The following is a 25,154-nucleotide window of genomic DNA, read 5'->3' on the forward strand; positions in this document are numbered from 1 at the left end:
CAATGTCTTTCTTTTTTTCTGCGCTATGTAAAAGGGAAATAAGTATAAATCAAGAATCAGGAAATTGAAAACACCTGCATAGAGAAAAAAAAGATCCATGTTCATAATCCAACTCATGTGACATCTGTTACATCTAATCATGCCAGCTTTTTGCCAACGGTGATCAAATTTTCCTTTTTCTGACAACCCAAGTTTTGTGACTACTTACAAAACTCCTTAACTATAAGGCCCTTCATTATAACACAGTTCCTGTTATAGAGATGGTATTGTCATGGATCCCATTGTTTTTATTTAGTAGCTAAATCAAAATATACTGTACCTCATTATAAGGAAGTTTCACTATAATGCAGTATGCTGTATATACTTGCCTATAAGTGGTGTCCAGCTGCAAACTGCACAGACCCAGGTATGCCATTGCATAAAGCAGTTTGTTAGGAGTAATCTGATTAACAAACAACACAGACTGACCTGCCAGTACAATATGTGATGGCAGATCTGGGCCTATGTTGCTTCTTGCTAGACTGGACTTGTTAGTGAACATGTATGATATGTCATAACCCCCATGATAATGCTGGTGTGCTGTAACTATAGTGTCTGTCATTGTGGTCATGTAGGAATATTTAATCAACTTAAATTAAATATCAATTGTTGTTTTAAAATTAGTATAATATAAACAAAGTCTATTCAGTCCTGATGATCGATTGATCTGCACCTCAAATGTCATCAAGGAACATCCAGATGAAATTTTTTGAACATTATAGACTTTTACAATGGTGGCCAGGTACTAAAGCTAGGTTAAGAAAAGAGCATTTGTGTGTAATCATCACAATATAGGGTAGTATGAATTTTATTTTCAACAAGCATAGCTTTCATTGTCACATCACGGCACATGGCATTCATTCTCATACTGGATCACATCTTTAGGTTGACTTTGTTCAAAAATGTCCGTGTACTTTAACACTGAGTTTTGCCACATGTCTTTGTCAGGGCATGTAAATAATGACCCTCCAAAGGTGTATGGTTGTAGAAGATTCTAAATAAAGTGAATAATCACCATTTAAAGGCATTTTTAATCAAATTATAAAAAGCAACACCCATTAATGAAATAGTTGGTACTGAATGCATACAAAAGCTGTATGATTTTAACTAGAGAAAGCATCAAATCGGTTACCAGGTAACTTGATTCTTAATCAATAACCATATAAGGTTCTGACTAAATTAATATTGATTTTGTTACTTCAACACATGTAGCCATTAAAATTCTAAGATATAAATACAGTACAATCTCCAAAAGCTTAACAAAAATCAACAATCAGGATTAAGGTTCGTTTTAGCTGTGATAAATAAATGTATTACAACAGATTTATTTTTTTATCTTATATTCTATTTTCTGTGAATATAAATTACATCTGCATAAACAAATAAACAAAATAAACCAATATACAGCAAAAACATTAATTACTGAGAAATATTTGGCAACAACTGATGTGAAGTGGCAAATTTTATGTCGATCTAACAAGAATACATTAGCTGAGACCAGACAACCATTAATTAGATTTATGGAGACAAGCGTGTATCATATCGCCATACTACCGTGTACGGTAATGTCCTTTAGAGGGAGAATTCTGTTCCTAATTAAACATTTGTTTATACAGCAGCCAGGCGGACAATTTAGGACAAGAAAAACTTCATTTTCATGGTAAAGTTGTCACAATTGAGAGAACGCAGAAACTCTGTTACTCAAACTACCAGGGTCAAGTTGACCCTGACTTTGGCGCCTCTGGAAAAAGGCGGCAGAGATATTTGATTCTGATTGGTACGTTAAATGAGAGGGCGTGTTCCAACATAAAATTTCATAGGTTTTAATATCGCCGCATCGAATTTTACTCAGTCTAAGCTTTTCCTACAAGAGGAGATCCAAAGGTTACGACTCCGGGAATTTGCAAGAAATTTCCGTAAAACTGTTGTCCAAAAAGGGGACGATTGTCAAAAGGAACCGATGAACTAATTTACCGATTAGAGGGAGAAACGTGACAGCAAAGGTAGTGTGACAATTTCATGTAATTTGTCGATGCCATATATAATGCTTTGTTTAAGTTATTTATTTGTATCTGCATGAATCTTTTCTCTACATTTGTGTAATAATTTGCTCTATGAAGTATAACTGTGTTGAGTTTATGCATAGGAAGTTGTACATTAATCTTCTTAAGATAAGTTTGACGAATTGTTTGAATTTGTCGTCTTGTTGCATAAGAATTATGTTCTAAGAATTTAATGCATTACATTAGTTAATATGATTACAAGAATCCGTGTGAATTCGCCGAATTTAGATGATTTCACGTATGATTAAGAATAAGTGTGTATTGAAGGAAATGATCTAGTAATTGATTGACATGATGTATCCTATTTATTCGCTGTGTATGTGGTAATGTGTAAGGTCAAGGCGTAACGAATTAGCCATTTGACTAACTAGGGTCATTATAGGACATGTGGAGTCGATTGATAGCCTTAGCGTCTGTTTAGCACTGATAGCGAAATCTGATAACGAGGGAGAATAATGAAGAATTAACCGTTTCATAAATAATGGGAAATTTAGGTTGTCTCTATTTATATTTATTTAAAAGGGAGAAAATAGCTCCAGAGACGTATGAACGAATGAGGTGATGTTATTCTGAGACCTATACGAAGAAGCATAGAGAAGAGTGCAGTGAGACATATAATCCTGTGACACAACCCTGCGACGTATTAATCTCTGAAGAAGTATTTTGAGAGTGTCCTGAGACGGGTGGTAGAAAGTATCATCCCGAGATCCAAGGGTCTGAACAGTGACAGAGGAAGCAAAACAGACTGAGGACGAGCAGGCTATGAAATCGTACAAGACGTTGACTTCGATTGTTCACTCGATCCTATGATGAACTAAATCTATCAGTAACAGATCGACTATCTTATTTTAATCTATTTGCGTTTTCTTTGTATTTCAGTGAAAGCGAAATTTCTAAAAGCAGAGTACATTCCTGATGTAATGAATTTTCACAGTGTTTGTATGTAATTGATTAAATTGTTTGTTGACATGTACGGGGGCTCGTGTTGGTTTGTTCTATATACCTGCTCAGATCTCTATCTATTCCACCTATAAGTTTCACCACTTATATTTATATTTACTCGAACCGGGCAATAACATCGAGGGCGGTCAACCCCTAGATAACGAAAACCAAATACGGAGGGACATTCACTCCCCCCGTGTAACAAATGAATAAAGTGATTTATATGAGTTGAAGAGATTGAAGAGGTACAAATTTTAAACATTGTAATTATACTTCAAGACGTAATGGTTATGTAACAAAGTTAATTTTAATTAAAATGTGCAGTCAACAGTTAAGGCACTTACTATATATAGATTTGCTTACAAGACAAATATAACTGCAAACAACAGACACTAATCTGCTGGCACATAATACACCAGCAGATTGTATGTTGGTTCGAATGATTACTCCTAACAAACTGCACAAACCCAAACCTGCCAGCATGTTATATGATGGCAGATCTGGGTTTGTACATGTTGCAGTTAGACTCAACTTATAAGTGAGTATAGATTGTAAATGCAACTCCATTCAAACAGGAAGAGCAAACAACGATTTTTGAACTCACATCTTCATCAAGAAAACAAAAGTTATCATGCCCTGATAAAACTTGCATTAGCTGTCTTCATAAATAATTTCAAACTTCTCTTCTTAGCAAGTTTACCACATATATTGGTGTCTAGGATCTCCTATCAGATGAAGCAAAACCAATCTCTTGCCTCCAAATTTGTCAGACAACAAGATGTTTTCTTTCTTTTCTTTAAATTCTTTTTTTTTCTCTTTGATAAATACAGTTTTTATGACATAAAGATAAATGTCTTCATTAGGTAGCACAATGAAGTTTTGTACATTCCAATCAATCAAGGACTTTGCATAAAAAGCAATTAGATTAACATTAATACCATGGCAGTAATTATGTTTTGACATCCAACAAAATACTGCCTATAGAGGTACACCTTAAAACCTACAAATTTCTTACATTTAAACCATTTTCTGGATTTTACTTTTAAAAATGTACTGCTTGAAAAAGTGAAGTTGGAGATTCCAGTGCCTACATATGCATTTATTTATCTTCTAGTCCCAATGCTAACTTGGGTATTTCTGGTGTCAGATAACAACAGGCAGCAGTTACCACATGGAAAGTGTGGCTTGGCAACTGTTCCTTGTTTCACTGATAGCTCCTGCAGTACATGTACCATGTCTATCCTTATGAGAGTTGTGCCCAGGAAGGCAAATTCCAGAGACTGGCCCGTTTAAGAAACCTTAATATGGCATATAAAAGTGGAGGTGGTAATTAAACTGCAGATAAAAAAAAGTTGTTAATGTTGAGAAATGAAAAAATACTTGCATTTATGATTTTTTTAAAAAATGTATCAGGTGAATATTTATGAAGAAAATTTAAAGTTACTAGCACCAGCAAAAATTCATGTGATATCTAGGTCTTTCAAACATTTTAAAAATTATTTCCCTTCTACGCATGAAAACAGTGCTACATTTATTTTTCACCCCTTAAAATTTAGCACCTCTCTTTATTGTTAGCTTTCCTGGTTTCCTTGAATAATGATCCATCTAAGAAGAGCTAAATGCTAAATGATGCCACACATTTTCCTAACAGTAAAAGCTGCTCATCCTATTGTCTAATAGCTGTTCAGCACAAAATTACAACTAAGACTGCTGGAAGAAGCGATTTCGATAGCTTAGTGAAGAATATTATAAAGTACAAATAAATCGGATTTATTATATCCATGACCCTACTGACATGTGATACCTTTTCCAAAAAGCACAGCCGCCAACCCTCCAGGCTTGCAATTAGTGAAAATGGGGTTAAAAATTAGTGAATTTTGACATGAATTTCATGAAGCAATCTTCAAGTCCGGGAATATTTGTCGGAACAAATGTTTGGCATGGTCTCCAGCTGATAAAGGTAGATTGTGTTCAACAAGAAAACTAAAAGAAACAATGCTTCAGAGTTGGTAGCTTGCAGGTCTTCATTCGAGAGCTGAAATCTGCTGCGAGTTCTTAATTTTCCCAACCTCTATGTGCTATTTACTACTAATCTGCTTCCTCACATTGACTCTGCCACCATACCCAATGCTAACATTTGTAGCATGATGTATATCGATGTTTGATGGCAGAATGCACAGCCAATTATTGGTATATTCCAAACTAAACTTCACTTTTTGTGCAATGCATTTCTTTTTCCTTGTTGGTGAAGACATTTTCATTTTCGAGATGTGTTGCTGAATGGTAATTCAAAATAATCAGTGTTTGTGGTGCATGCACAGAGCAAAATTCTGGTTAGGCCCTAGTTTCTCTCAAAAGCATTTGTAAAACATACTCTTATACATATAGATTAAAATACGCTAAAATGCCTGCTACCAGGCCATATGTACCAATTAGCTATAGTTCCACTAATATCATGACTAGCAGTACCAGACCATTTCGGCAACTGCCAATATCATGACTAGCATTTAACGGTAAATCAGTTATTTTATTAAAGATTTAAAATAATCAAGAATTGGGAAATTCATGATTTTTTTTGGCATGCCACATGAATCTGAAGGTTGGCAGATATGGAAAAGACACAGAAGAAAATGCTGGATACAAAGCAACAATCCCTAACTGATATCCTTAGGTCAGGGTTCTCATGTCCTTGGCAGTTTTTTTACTTACCATATTTACTCATATAATTTAAGTGCCACTGCAGATGACATAGACTCATATCTGCTGTCATATAATGCACCTGTAGAACAGAGTCTACGCTGTTTGTTCTACTGATTACTTCTAATGAATAACACTGACCCAGATCTGCTGGTGGGATGACATATCTGGGTCCATGCAGTTTGCAGCTGGACTCAAATTCAAGCATATTCAGTAACTATATAAAAGTCCAGTCTTGTCAAAAAATGGAATCTCTTTTTCAACAGGATAACTACGGTATTGGAATATATTATGTTTCTTTTTTATTTTCACCTCCATTTGCATGCAGTTAATTAATTTGGAAAATATCAGTTAGACTAATACCTGATCTGCTAAAACCAGATGTAAAAGCTTTGTTTACATGTCAGGTCAAATAAAATTAACCTCAAGATGTTTGCCTAAACCTATTCTAAGCTTGAAATATGTAGTAATTATTTTTATCTATACGCTCAAAAAGAAAACTAAAATTGAAAACTGTTTCTCCATGCTGAAGAAAATAACGCAATGCATCAAACCTAATTTCTTGGATATAATTTAAATAAACAGCACTTTCTTTGCTGGAGATGTATCCACTTGCAGTGAGACTCGTTTAACTGCACCAGAAAGAAATGGTTAGCAAAGGTTCCATGAGATGTGCTGATAATGTGTGACATATATGTACTGATGTAAAAATAAAAATAACTATACACCCCATATCTGCCTTGGTGAAACTTTAATGAAAAATTGTGATATTGCGACTGCTGGCATTTTTATGACTGCTTGAAAAGTCATAAATAAGTCCTGTCAACCTTAAACATATCAGACAAAAATATACTGATGACTTTTCATTTCCACATACAGCAGGCATAAATTCTCTTTTAGTGCACAGATTATGGCTATGGAAATGTTGACACATGCAGTAAAGAAATTGCAAATAAATGTAGACAATAAAAGTTCTAATATCTTGGCAATTTCGTATACACAGTATTGGAAATTTAGAATTGTCATTATTTTGTAAGGTATATGTATTGCAAAGTTAGAATTGTGTCTTGCTCTTGTAAGGTATGTGTATTGCAAAGTTAGAATTATTTTGTTCTTGTAAGGTATGTGTATTGCAAAGTTAGAATTATGTCTTGCTCTTGTAAGGTATGTGTATTGCAAAGTTAGAATTATGTCTATTTTGTAAGGTATATGTACTGCAAAGTTAGAATTATGTCTTGATCTTGTAAGGTATGTGTATTGCAAAGTTAGAATTATGTCTTGATCTTGTAAGGTATGTGTACTGCAAAGTTAGAATTATGTCTTTATTTTGTAAGGTATGTGTATTGCAAAGTTAGAATTATGTCTTGATCTTGTAAGGTATGTGTAATGCAAAGTTAGAATTATTTTTGTTCTTGTAAGATATGTGTATTACAAAGTTAGAATTATGTCTTGCTCTTGTAAGGTATGTGTATTGCAAAGTTAGAATTATTTTTGTTCTTGTAAGGTATGTGTATTGCAAAGTTAGAATTATGTCTTGCTCTTGTAAGGTATGTGTATTGCAAAGTTAGAATTATGTCCTTATTTTGTAAGGTATATGTACTGCAAAGTTAGAACATTTTGTTGTTGTAAGGTATGGGTATTGCAAAGCTAGAATTATGTCTTGATCTTGTACGGTATGGGTATTGCAAAATTAGAATTGTGATTTGATCTTGTAAGGTATGTGTATTGCAAAGTTAGAATTATGTCTTGCTCTTGTAAGGTATATGTACGGCAAAGTTAGAATTATTTTTTTGTTGTAAGGTATGGGTATTGCAAAGTTACAATTATGTTTTGATCTTGTAAGGTATGTGTATTGAAAAGTTAGAATTATGTCTTGATATTGTAAGGTATATGTACTGCAGAGTTAGAGTTGTGACTTCATTTCATCTGACACAACAGTACTGCAAACTTAGAATTATGCCACGATCTCATGGCATATACAACAGCAAATCTATCACAAGAGTCCCTCAAAGGGAGTGACATTCTACTAACCAAAAAGAATTTCCAGGAATCCAAGATAAGACTATCTCTTCTTTTTAACTGCTGCAGAGTGTTGAAGAAATCCCTGATATTTCTTAAGTGATAACAAGATTTTCAAAATTGGCCACTGTGTCAACAATTATGGATTAAGACTGGCACCATTTTCATTGAAGACCAACTAGACATTATGGGAAGTCTTTTGATGAAAATCCTCTGCCAATATGACCATCATCAATTCAGGATGAATAGCAATAACAGGATTCCAAAGATTTAAAATTTAGCCCAAGTTTCATAAGCATTTATGGTCAAAACAATTTTCACTCTTATATTAGTACAGCACAAAAAATTAACTCTATCTCAAGATGCCAAAATGAATAATTGTACTTAAAATCACTTGACAAACTCTGAATTTTTTTATAAGGTACTAATTCTTTAGTTCTGATAACTGAATCTTTATTTGTAGCAAAGTTACTTGCAGTCAAAATTCATGAAATTTTAAGTGCGAGTTCAAAATTTCTGCTCGGTACATTTTGCTGACAGTAGACCAAGATAATGGTTTGTGCTGTAGGAATTTTGGCATGCAATATGCACAAAGAAACACAATAATTGATAACTCAACCAAGGAGATGTAAAAGTAAATCAAATCATTGAAAATAAGGTGATTCCCATTTCTCCATATTCCAAGCTGAATATAACTCTCAACATGGATTTTTCATGGGATTTTAAGAATTTTTAATGAAAGTTTTAAAATTCTCTTCTTTTTTATACACATAACTGTTCTATATATGTCAGACAAAATATTTTAAAAGCTAAATTTCTTCTTTATTATAAATTAAAACTTCAAGAATTTTTTTACGTTGAATTCGATAAATACTTGAAAAACTTTGAGAAATGATCTGCATATTTTAATTTTCTACCTACATCTTGAAATTGGGTTTCATTATCTGATGCCAAAATTACCATATCTGCAAGAAGTCTATTATAAAATACACTTACTCCCTCTCTATAAGGTCCATTTTTATAAGGTAGTTCCTTTTAAAAGGATCATATGCAAGTAGTCACTCAGCCTATTTCTTAATTTCATTATAGTATATTATGTATAAAATTCTGCAGTATAATAATAGCACATTATTGCAAATGAAAGATCTGCCGACAAATAAATATTGTCCATAAAATATGAATAAAATATATAAAATCCATGGTTTGTTATATTACTGATCACCTCAGAGCCATGGATAAGAATTTTAACAAGAGTCCCTCAAAGAAACTGATGTTCTGATGGATGAAAAAAATTTCAATGAATTCAAATGAAGACCATTTCTTCCTTTTAACTGCCGAGTGTTGAAAACATCCGTGATATTCTTAATAACATTTTCAAATTAGTTGCTGTGGTTCACATACTGGATGCCAGCTTGGCACCATTTTCATTTAGAATATTATTTATAGGCCTTTTTATGAAAACCCCATATCATAAAAATCATGCATTCAAGGGGAATAGAGACGTATTTTTTGAAAGACAGATGTCACTGCAGCCATATTGGATACAAAAATGACATCGTTTTCATTTAGGACCAACTAAGCATCACAAAAAGTCTATTGCTGAAAACCCCATATTGATATAGCTATCCATCTGGTTAAGAGTATTGATAACAACATTTTCAAGATATGACTTTCCACTGAAGAGTTGCAAAAACAACATTTTCAAGATGGCTGATGTAGTGGTCATACTGGACATTAGATCTTCTACACTGTCATTAAGACCAACTGGACAGCATAAGCAGTCTTATGGTGAAAACCCCACATCAATATGTCTCACTCTGTTCTGGTCAAGCTGTGTAAACAAGATTTTTCTGATGGCTGCCATGGTGGCCATATTGGATGTCAGTTTGGCATCATATTTATTTAGGACCAGCTAGACATCATAAGAAGTCTTTTAGTGACAACGCGATGTTGATATAACCATCCATTCAAGAAGTAGTGATAATAAGACTTTCAAAATGACTGCCATGGTGACCATATTGGATGTCATATTGGCACTATTTCCATTTATGACCAACTAGACGTCATGAGAAGTATTTGAATGAAATCCAATGCTGATGTGACCAACAGGAGGAGTAGCAATTACATTTTCAAGATGGCCACTTTGGTGGCCATATTGGATGTCTGAGCAACACCATTTTCATTTTGGCCCAAGTAAACCATAGGATGAATGTGTTTTTAAAATCATATGGCAATCCTCAAAGTAGTAAAGGAGAAGCAGTGATAACAAACTTGAGCTAACGGATGGAAGTCATATGACAGAAGCTGGACAACAGACCATCTATAAGCTCTTCTGGTCTATGACCAGTCTAGATAAAAACTGGACATTTTCCCCCAAAGTTTGGAAGCAATTACTTTCTTAAATTAGACAGGATATTTTGTTAACACAATGAAACAGAACTTGGACTATGGGTCTGAGTCTTGATCAAGGTGCATTTGATTATACTGGTCTGTTAAGGTCAAAGTGATCAAATACTATCATTAAAATATTCAAGTAACATCTGGAACTTGAGCCAAATAGCATTATTTATATTGATCAAATGCACCATCATATACCATGGGCTGTGCTTACAGCAGGGACAATACAATAACAACTTGGGATTCATTAATTAAAATCAAACATTTTGCACATGACATTTTAGTTTAAGTGTCTGCAATGAAAACACAAACTGCTTATCTGGAGACTTTTAATTCTGACAAAACACCTGAGATGCTGACCTCAGTTGCCACGCTCAAAACAATAACACTATTTGTAAGGGCTGAATAATAATGGACTGACACAACTAAATACTGACCTCTCTGGCTTTAAGTTCCTCCTCTGTGCGGTGAACATTTAACAGTGGCTTCACTTTAGTGTAGAGTTTCCACCATGGCCAGTCCCGAATCTGTACAAACTTCCTCACGTTTTTCTGAATGCAGCTGATGGCCATGTGGCGCAACTGAAATGGGGGGTAAAGAGATACAGGTAAAACAGGTGCTGATATGTCTACCTGTATCTACAGGTATGATAAGGATGCTAGGGGAAAGTCATGACAACTGACCCCAATCTAAGTTCTTCATTAAATGCAAGGTGGCATGTAGTGATAGCCTGATGACTCTATTGTGAACTGATACTACATTACAGTTAATAAGTCAGGTTCCATGTTACATAACTTTGATCAATCTTCATATATAACAATACCTTTATTTTCCTCTCCATTATTCATTTTTTCAATCTAGTCCAAAAATTAGAAAGAAGTTAATTTCAGTTTGTAATTAGTAAGCCAGTAACAGGTAAAAAATATATAAATATGTTATACATTTGTCACTCCAAAGTGATGCACATACTATTAAAGTGGGAGAGGCAGTGTTGAAGAAATGACATTGTTACACAAAGAAAGCTAGCTAATTTGTTTTCTTAAGCCAATTACTTTTCCATTCAGACAAATTTATTTTCTGATATCCTTGTTAATTGATTATTCTTTTTAGAACAACTAAAAGAAAATCTCAATTTCTGATGGGAAACATCATTGATTTGTCCTTTCAGTATTCCTATGTCCTCACTACTAACAAATTAAACAGATGAATAATGTTACACCGAGAAAATAATTTATGGTGATTCTCTAACGTGTTTACCAACCTTAAAGGAATAGGATCAAGAACACATCTGGCTATCAGAAATATTTATTTTCAGGCCCTTTTTGATTATTGTTATTTTTTATTCAATTTCAAAGGTAAGGTATTTTACTCAAATTAGGACCATTCATATTTCAATAAGAGAGCTGAGTTTGCTGAGTTCAGCTATGATAGTCCACCACTGTCCATTGATCAATGAGATACTGTAATAACTTGTCTGTTGAAAAGCAGATATATCAAGAAAATATAGACCATAACTCAGTAAAATTTTGCTCGAAAACTTGTTCAAAATCTTATAATATAAAGCCAAGTACCAAATTTAGTTTCAATATGTGAAGCATGTCATATGCTACTGAATGGAAATTAAAGGTCAGGTTCAAAGTCCAAACAAGAGCTATAATTCTGCCAAGTTTTGCTGGAAAACAGTGAAAACAAACTTAATCTAGTTTTTTTTTTTTAATGTCAGGTCACATACCAAAATTTGATTCATTTTAAATTAACAAGGTCCATCAAATTTCATTATGAAACAAAATTCATTGGCAAAGTTTGAGGTCAGGCTGTGGCCATAACTCCATAAACAATTTTTAATCCCTTAACACATTAACCCCTAGTGACGAGTTAACATGGAAGGAGGTAGTAGCCTACTGCTGAGCTCTGTAACGTCATAGTCATGCATGATACACTAGAGTGGGTGGTATTATAGAAAGGTAGACACATGTAGCTCTACAATGATACCAAATAATCTGGAATATCTAGTTGCACCACAAAATACAGATAAAAAACCTCATTTTTTGGACCCAACTTTTTTTAACCCAAAAATTGCCTGTGGTCAGAATCCGATTTTGTGTCTGAATTTTAGACTTTTTGGTCTCAGATCTAAGGCAAACCGGTATGAACTGCAAACAGACAGATGAGCCTTTGCAAAAAGTAGGATAAGATGGGCATTTGGAATAAAGAGTGGTCTCGATACAAAAATAATGGCTTCGTTTAACAAAAAAAAGAAAAAAGAAGAACTCCAACTTTTACCCTTCTGCTCATGCGTGAGCCAAATAGCCAATGAAAAACAATGTTTCTAACACAACTAGGCTGTATGTTATTGAAAGATCACCTAGGATTTGGTATTTTCGGATCTATTCAGGAACAGCATTCAAAATGTGTTTCCTACTCAATTTTCAGGCAAAAATGACAAAAACCTCCAGGGGTTAATGTGTTAAAATCCTTCAGAAGTTTTTAAGCAGAAAATAAACTGAGGAACACAAAGTTCAAAGTAAAAGAAGGGTCACAGCTCACCGCAATTTTACAATAAAAATACGAAAATAAAACATCACCTAGTTGCTCATTATAACTCAAGATACCAAATATGGTTTGCATCCACTAAGTGCTTCTACAGTTACTGAGTGGAACCGATTTCCACAATGTGGTGTGACAAAACAGAAGGACATGGGCAAAAATCAAATGGAACTACTTATTAAGTATCGGTTCTGGAACAAATATCAGGCACCAACAATTATTATTATTATTATTATTATTATTATTATTATTTCAGGCAATTGGCATAATTTCATATCCAAAAGAATATATGATTGATAAGTATTTAGTTCATGGATTTATTCATACTTTCTTTGGGGCCCCGAGTGGCTGAGTGGTCTAATGCGCTCTCCGTTACGGATCACTGCCATCTCACCTCTATCTGCGTAGGTTCGAGTCTCGGATTCGGCCAATGTGGATATGTGAGAAAGCTTGCCAGTAGCTTCTCGAGGGTCGGTGGTTCTTTCCGGGGTTTTCCCAGGTTCTTCCTCCACCATTAATACTGGCCGCCATGTATAGCCTATCGTGTGCTGAAAAATGGCGTTAAACCCGACAACAACAACAACAACAACAACAACATACTTTCTTTCTGTCCATTTTTCATGTGCTATGTTTTTGCTTATACATCTATTAGAGTGGTGGCTAGCTCAGCTGTTTGTATATTGCACCAGGAGCTGGCCATCGCAGAAGGAACAGACCTATGCCATATGTAAAAAGAGTCAACCCTATGATTAACAAGTTAGCTTTGTCCAAAGACATGTCATGACTTTGAACACTGACCCCATCATGTATTTACTATCAAATGAGCATGAATATTTGGTTCTTAAGTTCTGTGTTTTGGCAGAATTTGAAATAGCATTCCTGGAGTATATGGAACCAACAGAATATCCTAAATGAAACAGTGACTGCCGTGTTGGTATAATATTGAATACTTGTTAACACTTTCATCTTAAACACGAATGAGTATTCAGTGAAGATCAAATATGTTTTATTGTCACTATCTCTTCATTTTTCTTGGACCACAATGCATTTTGCACCTATTAATTTGTGCAGGTTGTAGCTGTTTTGGGTTTCTTATTTCCTTACAATAATTAAAAGCCACTTATCTGACCAAAAAGTGAGGTGTTTGAAAACTTAATTTGATTTTTTGCATTACAAAAAAACTTCTAGAAAAAGCTTACTATAATCTATATCCAGAAACTATAATTACAGTGTAAACGCTGATAGAAACTCTTGAATAGGTCAAATTTGATCAACCAATGCAAATATTGGATAAATTAGTTCATCTACCTTGAATGAAGTTTTTTAAGAAATACTGTAGCTTTAATCAAATTCTTAAAACAATGAAGAAATCAGATGATTTAAATTTACAAGGATAAACTGACTTGCATAGAACCAAGATAAGACATGCTTACATATCAATTCACATGACATATCTTTAACCTTTTGATGTGTTTCATTGGGAAAACAAATTTTATGTCTGCATGATTAATATGCTCAAGTGCCCAATGTAATTAATAATAATCCAGAGTTTGGTTGGGCAATATGTGGCTACTGACCATGGAAAGCAGGTGACTATTTAATACATTACTATTTCACTGGGGGGAAATCAACATCGACCTAGAGATAAGGTGACTGCTATATAAAGGTGACCATTAGAGCAGGTTTGACTTTGAGCAGCCAGAAGCTTCCCGTGGCATTAAGCCCCATGCAAGATCAACAACTGTACGTCTGATGCACATTTTTTATTTAAATGATTATTTACTGTCTTAAGTGTTACATAGGTGTCAAGCATGTTAAGGGAGATAACCACTAATTAATCAGTTTCTCTCTGGATTAGAACCAAAAGTAGCAATTATAACAATGGCTTTTTCAACTCAAACTGGGCAACGGAATGTGTACCTGTACACAGACTCTCAAACTGGGCAATATAATATATACCTATAGCTTGACTGTCAAACTGAGTAATATACATGTACCAAGACTGATCAGTACAAAATTTCCCATCTGGGAACACTAACTTCAACCAATGCATCTTATTTTATCTTCATTATTGTGCAAGAATGCAAAAGTCATGGTGTTTGCTTTGTGTGTTTAATGTCATTTTTTCAACACCATGGTGGTCAGCATATTTGATGGAGGAAGCGCAAAGGAAAAAACCATTAGGAACCACGAACAAAGAGGAAGCTAATGGCAAGCCTTTTCATACACCCATGTTAGTTGAACCAAGACTAGAACCCATGTGGACAGATCGGTGATCTGTACAGGCAAACACTTCAGACCATTCTTCCAACCATGGCCTCCACAAGTTATGAAGGAAATGGGAATTTTTTTCTCAGTTTGTATGCACTATGATCACCATAAAGGGTCATAAGACAAAAGAATGCAGTCAAATGATCAACAATAGAGATATCCCTATCATTGTTCTACACTGGAAAACGTGATGATACACATGCAGGAATCTATGAAAAGACAAACATATACTGAATCAAGTCTATTATTAATCTTTAACATGTATAAGGTAAACTATTCTAATAAATACAGTACTTCACTTCACGCCAGATACAATGGAGTCATACTAAATTCTACAAGATACAATGGAGTCATACTAAATTAATTACTCAAGTTTAATTAAGATATTCTAACACTGTTAATAAGAAATCTGCCAAGTTTTTCTTGTCCTCACTGCAGAATCTCCCACCAACCACCATTAAGGGCTGTTCCATTAATACATACATGGTACCCACCAACCACCATTAAGGGCTGTTCCATTAATATATACATGGTACCCACCAACCACCATTAAGGGCTGTTCCATTAATACATATATGGTACCCACAAAACACAATTAAGGGCTGTTCCATTTACACATAGTATGAAAACAAGGCAGCTTCAAATATATATATATATATATATATATATATATGCTTGGATACTCTAATCGTTCAAAGAGATGAAAAGAAAATGATACAAAATTCTAAATTACATTTGTGGATGACTACTTCGTAACAAAAGTGCCTTCCCTCAGTCCCAAGTATGTTTTATTGGAAAATCCCTAATGTATTTAACATTAAAAGTGCCTACACTCTGGGTCCCAAGCATGTTTTACTGGAACAGCCCTAGTGTATATAACACTGAAAGTGCCTACTCTGGCTCCCAAGCATGTTTTACTGGAAAAACCCTAACATATTTAACAGTGAAAGTGCCTATTCTGGGTCCCAATCATAATTTAATGGAAAAGCCCTAACATATTTAACAGTGACAGTGCCTACTCTGGGTCCCAAGCATGTTTTACTGGAACAGCCCTAGTGTATTTAACAGTGAAAGTGCCTACTCTGGGTCACAAGCATGTTTTGCTGGAACAGTCCTAGTGTATTTAACACTGAAAGTGCCTACTCTGGGTCCCAAGCATGTTTAACTGGAAATGCCCTAGTGTATTTAGCTTTGAAAGAGCCTACTCTGGCTCCCAAGCATGTTTTACTGGAAAAGCCCTAATATATTTAACAATGACAGTGCCTACTCTGGGTCCCAAGCATGTTTTACTGGAACAGCCCTAACATATTTAACAGTGAAAGTGCCTACTCTGGGTCCCAAGCATGTTTTACTGGAACAGCCATAGTGTATTTAACACTGAAAGTGCCTACTCTGGGTCCCAAACATGTTTTACTGGAAATGCCCAGGTGTATTTAGCTTCGAGAGAGCCTACTCTGGGTCCCAAGCATGTTTTACTGAAACACCTGTTACATGTTACAAAACATAACAATAAAAAAGTGAAGACAATGAGCTTTGTAAAATTTAACAGTCAGTTTATTTTCCTAGAAAAACAAGATAAAAATGAGAAAAAGAACTTAGGGTTTTACGAATCAAATCCCAAAAAAATCCAAGAATTAAAAAGTAGAAGTCCTAGTAATAAAAGGTCCTAATGAAACTGTTGTTGTTGTGGGGTTTTAACACCATTTTTCAGCACACGATAGGCTATACATGTCGGCTAGTATTAATGGTGGAGGAAGAACCCAGTAAAACCCCAAAAAGAACCACCAATCCATGAGAAGCTACTGGCAAGCTTTCTCACATACCCACATTGGCTGAATCCAAGACTCGAACTGCCGCAGACAGAGGTGAGATGGCAGTGATCCGTAACAGAGAGCGCTTTAGACCACTTGGCCACTCAGGCCCCCCCAATGAAACTGAGTTCGAATCCCAAAATTATCCAAATAAAAGGTGATGACATCGTACTGATGTGTCAACAGTTCTTTGTTGAATCACAAAAAATAATATTCCAGTTTTTGAATTCTGTGTAAAGATTGATAAATGTCTTTGTCCAAGAGCACTAGTATTTCCTGGGAAAATCCAAATAAATTGCAGAAAATAAAATAATTAGCCAAAAAATGGTCACAACATAAAACACTTTAACTTCTCAAGTGTTATGGCAAGAATAACTATTATTTCTCAAAACATTAGTAATAAATCTAACTACAATGCGAAACAGATGCCAGGATGTGGGTCAATCCTCTGGAAAAACCAGAGTTTGTAACAATTGCTACATATTATTTGTCAGGTACTGCAAGTATGGCCATGATTCCACTTTATAATCTTACTCTGAGAAAGAATTTTAAAAAAGTTGTTTACTACAAACTATCACTGACTCTGAATCAAGGCCAGGAACTAGGTCAGCATTAATATCTAATGCTGACCTAGTTCCTGGCCTTGATTCAGAACCAGTGAAATACCTTCCAATTCTTTTTTTCTATAAAGTTGTTTACATCAAAAATAAAAAAATATCAGTCAGAACTGAACTCTAATCCAGTAAATAAAGTTACATTACAATAGCAAGCAATGAATAAAAATATTTAAAACTTAGAAACAAACAATTAAATTAAATCAAATAAAAATTAAATATACTTAACACAGCCTTAATGTATTTAACATTGAAAGTGCCTACTCTGGGTCCCAAATATGTTTTACTGGTACCACATTAATGTATTTAACACTGAAAGTTCCTTTCCTGGGTGCCATGTTTATTTTACTGGAATAACCCTAACGTATTTTAACACTGAAATAAATTCATCTAAAGCATAACGATGTACTTTGCATAGAAATGTAAAAATGCTTGATGCAATTGGAGTTTAATTTCATATGTAATACTTTATGACATGTTTAAGACTTACCGTATATACTCGGTTACAAGTAAAGTTCAACCACAAACAATATAGACCCTAGTCTACCATTTAATAAATGATGGCAAATCAGAGCCTATGTTGTTTTCATTTTTTTCCTACTGATTACTTCTAACCAGCTGCACAGGTCCAGTACTGCTGGTACATTATGTGATGGCAGATCTGGGTTCTGTGCAGTTTGCAGCTGCACGTGTAAGAGAGTATATATGGTATTCATTCTGAGATATTTACAGTCTTACAGTGATACTACGAAGGTTAAGTCTATATGATGCTGATCTTCATAACCGAGGACAAAGTAATGAAAACTTCAACAAGAAATACCCTCCAATTCTTTTGTCTGTAAGTTAACTGAGGAGCAAAAATATTTTAAAGTGTTGTATGTCAAATTAATGGACTGCAAAAGTAGACGAAAACTGCTCTAATGTTCTTGCTACAAGCACTGAGAAATTAAGGTTTATTTCACCCTGCCAACTGCCTCCAGGTTCACCAAAATTTGGATCTCCTGTTCTCAGGGAAAGTGAATTTTCACACGGACTAAAAGAAATCTCTGGATGCTGATTTACCATTGAAAAAATTCAAATCTGAATGACCTGCTGGATAACTTTCCTTTATGGGGATTGAACATCAAGATCTGCACGAAAAATTAATAATTTTATGCAATGTGTTTTTATCTGAAAAACAAAAATAGCAAAAACTGAAATTTACAAAGATGCTGAGGAAAGAAAAGTGAAAAGCTGAAAAGGCCGAAAGTGTCCATGGTCCTGGCAAGTAAATTTCTGATTAATAAAAAAACAACTCATGGCCTACATAGTGAAAGTACAAGGTAAGGTTCTTATTAAAGCACAATGGTCAAATAGTAGTTTGTTTTTTAAATCATGAGAAAAACCTTGGGAAATTCTGAGTAAACCCTAACAAGACCATTGCAGTATGATGGTCACTATTTTTCCATTTAATCATTATCCATTTGCAATTCCTATTTACAGCTTAAAAACCACTTAGCAAAATTTGATAAAACCTGACAGAAAACAACCAGAAATGAATTGACTCTTTCTCAAGAACCTCTCAACAGAATCTGACCAAACTTGCCAGAAAGCATACTGGGATAATTTAACTGTTTCTCAAGAAACTCTCAACAAAATTTGACCAAATTTGACAGAAAGCATCATGGATTTGAGTTTAGGACGTTGGTTTCCCCCGTCTGATATTTCTCAGGCTCATTCACTTAAGTCTAAATAAACAATCTTACCATGTTTACAACTGAGAATGTTCTGGAAAAGAACTTTGGACCCGCATCCTGGTCCTCTTAATATGTCTTAGTTTTTATATTAAGGTTGTACATCAAAATTACTCATTTCTATCTTAACATCTGTAGTGAAATCAGTCTTTAAGTTGAGTTCAATTATAATGTTGTCATAGCAGTGGCAGAGTTTTGTATTATGTACTTCATTATAAGGTGGTGTCCTTTATGATTCCCATGGACAGCATTAAAATGAGGGAGTACTATATACTGCATTGTATCATGGGGTGATCTCATATGGTGCTACACTCTATAGCTCCAATGTACAGTGCTATAAAGAGGTAGTAATGTATCATTTACTTAATCATAAGGTCTCACTATAAAGTAGCATACTCTATAGCTTCTCACTGTAAGGTAGTATACCCTAAGACTCCAATGTAGTGTTATAACAAAGAACTACTGTACCAGATTGGTTTTAATATAAAGTAGCATACTCTATAGCTCCCAAGGACAATGCTAAAATGAGGTAGAAATTTATGTTGTACTTCATTATAACGTGGTCTCAATGTAATGTAGTATAACCTAAGACTACCATGTAGTGTTATAACAAAGAAGTACTGTACCAAAGGTGGTCTTAATATAAAGTAGCATACTCTATAGCTCCCATGGACAATGCTATAATGAGGTAGCAATGTACCATGTACTTCACGATAACATGGTCTCACTTTAAAGTAGCATACCCTGTGACTCCCATGTAGTGTTATAAAGAGGTAAATTCGATAACTCCCATGAACAGCATTATAACAGAGTACCATATTACTAAACTGTGAATTAATTAAAGCTAAAACTCAGGACATACAAAATGAAGTCACATAAAAGTTACTCACCCGATGCTTGTCAATATTTTTGCGAGCCAAGTATCCTCGACAGTGGGCTTGGAAACTAACAATAATCTCTGAGATTTTCTCATCTCTTGATGATTCCAGGCGATTCAGAACTCCAGCTTTGAAAAATACCTGGCAGGAAACGGAAAATCATAGGTAATTCTTGCCAATGATATGCAAGAAAGGTTTAACAGGATTTCAATGGCACGACACTTTAAATTCTGTGACATAGGCATGAAAATGTAAAAGCCAAAAATACCTGAACAGTTATTAACCATCAATGAAATTCATGATGCAGTGGATAACATCTAAATCAAATAATGACAGAATTCAAAATTTTACCAAAAATGTGAAAATCAAGATTCTCAGGGGTCTCCTTTGCACAAAGCTTCATATTATGTTTGATCTCAACCCAATACAACAATCAAAAGTTACTAATTTGAAACAAAATTCAATACATGGATACTAACATGATGTATGGATGTTGAACTTATTTTCAGTTTGCTACCTGTTAGCTACTTGTTTTGCAGAGCTAGTGACTTGGAACAAATTCTGTTAGCTACTTGTCCTGCAGGGCTAGTGACTTGGAACTTATTTCTAGTTAGGTACTTGTTCTGCTGGGCTATGACTTCGAACATATTCCCTGTTTGCTACTTGTCCTACTGGGCTAGTGGCTTGGAACTTATTTCTAGTTAGGTACTTGTTCTGCAGGGCTATGACTTCGAACATATTCCCTGTTAGGTACTTGTTCTGCAGGGCTAGTGACTTGGAACATATTTCGTGTTAGCTACTTGGCCTGCAGGATTAGTGACTTTGAACTTATTTCCAGTTGGCTACTTGTTCTGCAGGGCAAGTGACTTGGAACATATTCCCAGTTTGCTACTTGTCCTACAGGGCTAGTGACTTGGAACTTATTTCTAGTTAGGTACTTGTTCTGCAGGGCTAGTGACTTGGAAAATATTCCCAGTTAGCTACTTGGCCTGCAGGGCTGGTGACTTGGAACATATTCCCTGTTTGCTACTTGTTCTGCAGGGCTATGACTTGGAACATATTCCCAGTTTGCTACTTGTCCTACAGGGCTAGTGACTTGGAACTTATTTCTAGTTAGGTACTTGTCCTACAAGGCTGGTGACTTGGAACTTATTTCTAGTTAGGTACTTGTCCTACAGGGCTCATGACCTGGAACTTATTACTAGTTAGCAACTTGTTCTGCAGGGCTATGACTTGGAACATAGTCCCTGTTTGCTACTTGTCCTACTGGGTTAGTGACTTGGAACTTACTTCTAATTAGGTACTTGTTCTGCAGGGCTATTGACTTGGAACTTATTCCCAGTTTGCTACTTGTCCTACAGGGCTAGTGACTTGGAACTTATTTGAAGTTAGCTACTTGGCCTGCAGGGCTAGTGACTTGGAACATATTCCCTGTACTTTAAACTGACATTCTGTCTTGTGTGAAATATACAAGACTAGCTCTATACAGAAGGAGTCTAGCACTGCTGTATTGTAGATATGAAAACAAATAATATCATTACGACTGTGATCAACTTAATAGTTTACAAGTCTGCCTTCTGTCAACTAAAGTTGAAAGTTAGCTGAAAAGTCTGCCTTCTGTCAACTTAAGTGGAAAGTTAGATTACATGGCTGAGAGTTGTTCCTGCACATATTAACCTTAACAAAACTGTTTATCTGCTGAATGTTTGCTTGCAAAGAAAAATGAAACACCAACTTTACCTGGCTGAGGCCAATCCTATAATTAACTCTGTCAAGGTCAAGGTTTTCTATAATCTGCATTACTGCCTGGAAAATAGAAATATATCAAGGAATTTAGTTTTACACTTAGACATACACTTACACTTAGACGTACACTTACACTTAGACATACACTTACACTTAGACGTACACTTACACTTAGACATACACTTACAATTTGACAAACACTTTCATTCAGACATACACTTACACTTAGATGTACACTTACACTTAGACATACACTTACACTTAGACATACACTTACACTAAGACATACACTTACACTTAGACATACACTTACACTCAGACATACACTTACAATTTGACAAACACTTACACTTAGACATACACTTACAATTTGACAAACACTTTCATTCAAACATACACTTACACTTAGACATACACTTGCACTTAGACATACACTTACACTTTGACAAACACTTTCATTCAGACATAAACTTACACATACATTTACACTTAGGCATAATCACAAGGCCAAGATGGCATGATAGCACTCACACGATTTACATAACTTAATAGCCGACCATTTCATCATGCAGGTTTATGTAGTAATGTAAAAACACAAGTCTATGTAAACTATCACCACTTTTATCTGTCAAATTCATCATTTCTACCATAGTGTGATTACAATTATTTTCAAAGTCATAATTAATAACATTAGACCAAATTCATCACTGGACTTATCCAACCTATTTACCTAGTTTAATTATTATTATACTTGTCAACCTATTTACCCAGTTTTGTTATTATTGTAATTATCTGACCTATTTACCAAATTTTACTGTAACTGGACTGTTCCAACCTATTTACCAAGTTGTATTGTAACTGGAGTTATCAGCCTATTCACCCAGTTTTATTGTAACTGAACTTATCCAACATATTTACCAACTTTTATTGTAACTGGAAGGAAAATATCTTCACTAGAGAGGTAACAAGTTCAACTGGTCAGCTGTAAATCACATCACAAGTCATGATGATATAAACATACTCAAGCTGAGAGCAAACTCTGACTGGAATTCAGTCTCCAGATCATACATTCTGATTGAAATTCAGTTTTGACCTGTACCCCAAAGTTTAGGCCCCCTAGATTAGTTCCCCAAGGTAAAAGAGTGGAAATGTAAAATGTTGATGTGTTATGACTACAGATCTTAGTCCCGTAGTGGTAAGGATGGACCCTGAGGACATGGCATTTGCATGCCCCCAGTGGTAAGGTTGGACCCTGAGGACATGGCATTTGCATACCCCCAGTGGTAAGGCTGGACCCTGAGGACATGGCATTTGCATGTCCCCAGTGATAAGGTTGGACCCTGAAGACATGGCATTTGCATGCCCCCAGTGATAAGGTTGGACCCTGAGACCATGGCATTAGCATGCCCCCAGTGATAAGGTTGGACCCTGAGACCATGACATTTGCATGCCCCCAGTGGTAAGGTTGGACCGTGAGACCATGGCATTTGCATACCCCCAGTGGTAAAGTTGGATCCTGAGGTCATGGCATTTGCATGCCCCCAGTGATAAGGTTGGACCCTGAGACCATGGCTTTTGCATGCCTCCAGTGATAAGGTTGGACACTAAGACCATGGCATTTGCATGCCCCCAGTGATAAGGTTGGACCCTGAGACTATGGCATTTGCATGCCCCCAGTGGTAAAGTTCGATCCTGAGGTCATGGCATTTGCATACCCCCAGTGATAAGGTTGGACCCTGAGACCATGGCATTTGCATACCCCCAGTGGTAAAGTTGGAGACTGAGGTCATGGCATTTGCATACCCCCAGTGGTAAGGCTGGACCCTGAGGACATGGCATTTGCATGTCCCCAGTGATAAGGTTGGACCCTGAAGACATGGCATTTGCATGCCCCCAGTGATAAGGTTGGACCCTGAGACCATGGCATTTGCATGCCCCCAGTGATAAGGTTGGACCCTGAGACCATGGCATCTGCATGCCCCCAGTGATAAGGTTGGACCCTGAGACCATGACATTTGCATGCCCCCAGTGGTAAGGTTGGACCGTGAGACCATGGCATTTGCATACCCCCAGTGGTAAAGTTGGATCCTGAGGTCATGGCATTTGCATGCCCCCAGTGGTAAGGTTGGACCGTGAGACCACGGCATTTGCATACCCCCAGTGGTAAAGTTGGATCCTGAGGTCATGGCATTTGCATGCCCCCAGTGATAAGGTTGGACCGTGAGACCATGGCTTTTGCATGCCTCCAGTGATAAGGTTGGACACTGAGACCATGGCATTTGCATGCCCCCAGTGGTAAGGTTGGACCCTGAGACCATGGCATTTGCATGCCCCCAGTGGTAAAGTTGGATCCTGAGGTCATGGCATTTGCATACCCCCAGTGATAAGGTTGGACCCTGAGACCATGGCATTTGCATACCCCCAGTGGTAAAGTTGGATCCTGAGGTCATGGCATTTGCATACCCCCAGTGATAAGGTTGGACCCTGAGACCATGGCATTTGCATTCCCCCAGTGGTAAAGTTGGATCCTGAGGTCATGGCATTTGCATACCCCCAGTGGTAAGGTTGGACCCTGAGACCATGGCATTTGCATGCCCCCAGTGGTAAGGTTGGACCCTGAGACCATAGCATTTGAATGCCCCCAATGGTAAGGTTGGACCCTGAGTACATGGCATTTGCATGCATAAATCTATCTTTTCCTGCAAGAAATAAAGGTAGAATTATTTCAAAGATATGTTCCTGGGGCTAAGCTCTTGGTGATAAGCATGGACACCAAGTCAAAGCCAGTTGTATGTATACATTTTACTTTCATGCCTAGCAAGTCTTTATGTGATTAAAGAGGAGAAAATCCATAGCGTTTAAGTTATGACCTAAGGCTAAGTCTTAATGATAGGGAAATACCCCTTGCATATATATATATCAATCACATCTATAAATTTGTCTTTTCATGCCAATGTGATTTGTGATTTAGATTTTGAATGTAGCTTTAAAAAAAAATTCAGTCATATCGCTACGATGTCTGCAGTGTGGCAGTTTATAGTGATGGCTAGCACTGGGGCATCATGCCACAGAATTGTAGCATGATGTCCCACCCAGTGACATTATCCTAACACCAGGCCGACCAGTCCTAACACTAACCTCTTAATGCTGAGCGCCAAGCAAGGCAGCTGTTAGTACCATTTTTGTAAGTCTTTGGTATGACTCTGCCAGGGTTCGAACCCGCGATCTCCTGCATCTGAGGTGGATGCTCTAACCACTAGGCCTCCAGAGCGGTTTCATGCCAATAGGAATAAGTCTATAAATGTATGTGTGTGTGTGAATTAGGAATTTATGGATGTTCCAATTTACAAGCCTTTTTTAGCTCACATTTAAACAGCAGACCTCAAAACATTTGCTT

At 36.0% G+C, this 25,154-nt stretch overlaps 1 protein-coding gene across 10 annotated transcripts in view; it reads right to left on the reverse strand.

Annotated features, from left to right (window-relative positions):
• LOC149775581 (unconventional myosin-XVIIIa-like) overlaps positions 1-25,154 on the reverse strand; it is a 287,486-nt gene that overhangs the window by 88,595 nt on the left and 173,737 nt on the right. For all 10 annotated transcript variants that reach the window (XM_089943593.1, XM_089943592.1, XM_089943594.1 and 7 more), the window contains 3 exons: positions 21,752-21,817; positions 20,024-20,152; positions 10,595-10,738 (listed from right to left, as the gene is read on the reverse strand). In XM_089943593.1, coding sequence (XP_089799719.1) covers positions 10,595-10,738; positions 20,024-20,152; positions 21,752-21,817 — 339 coding nt within the window. The remainder of the gene's footprint in view (positions 1-10,594; positions 10,739-20,023; positions 20,153-21,751; positions 21,818-25,154) is intronic.

This window comes from Sinohyriopsis cumingii, chromosome 19 (assembly GCF_028554795.1).
Source record: "Sinohyriopsis cumingii isolate HCF-2022 chromosome 19, ASM2855479v2, whole genome shotgun sequence".
NCBI lineage: Eukaryota > Metazoa > Mollusca > Bivalvia > Unionida > Unionidae > Sinohyriopsis > Sinohyriopsis cumingii.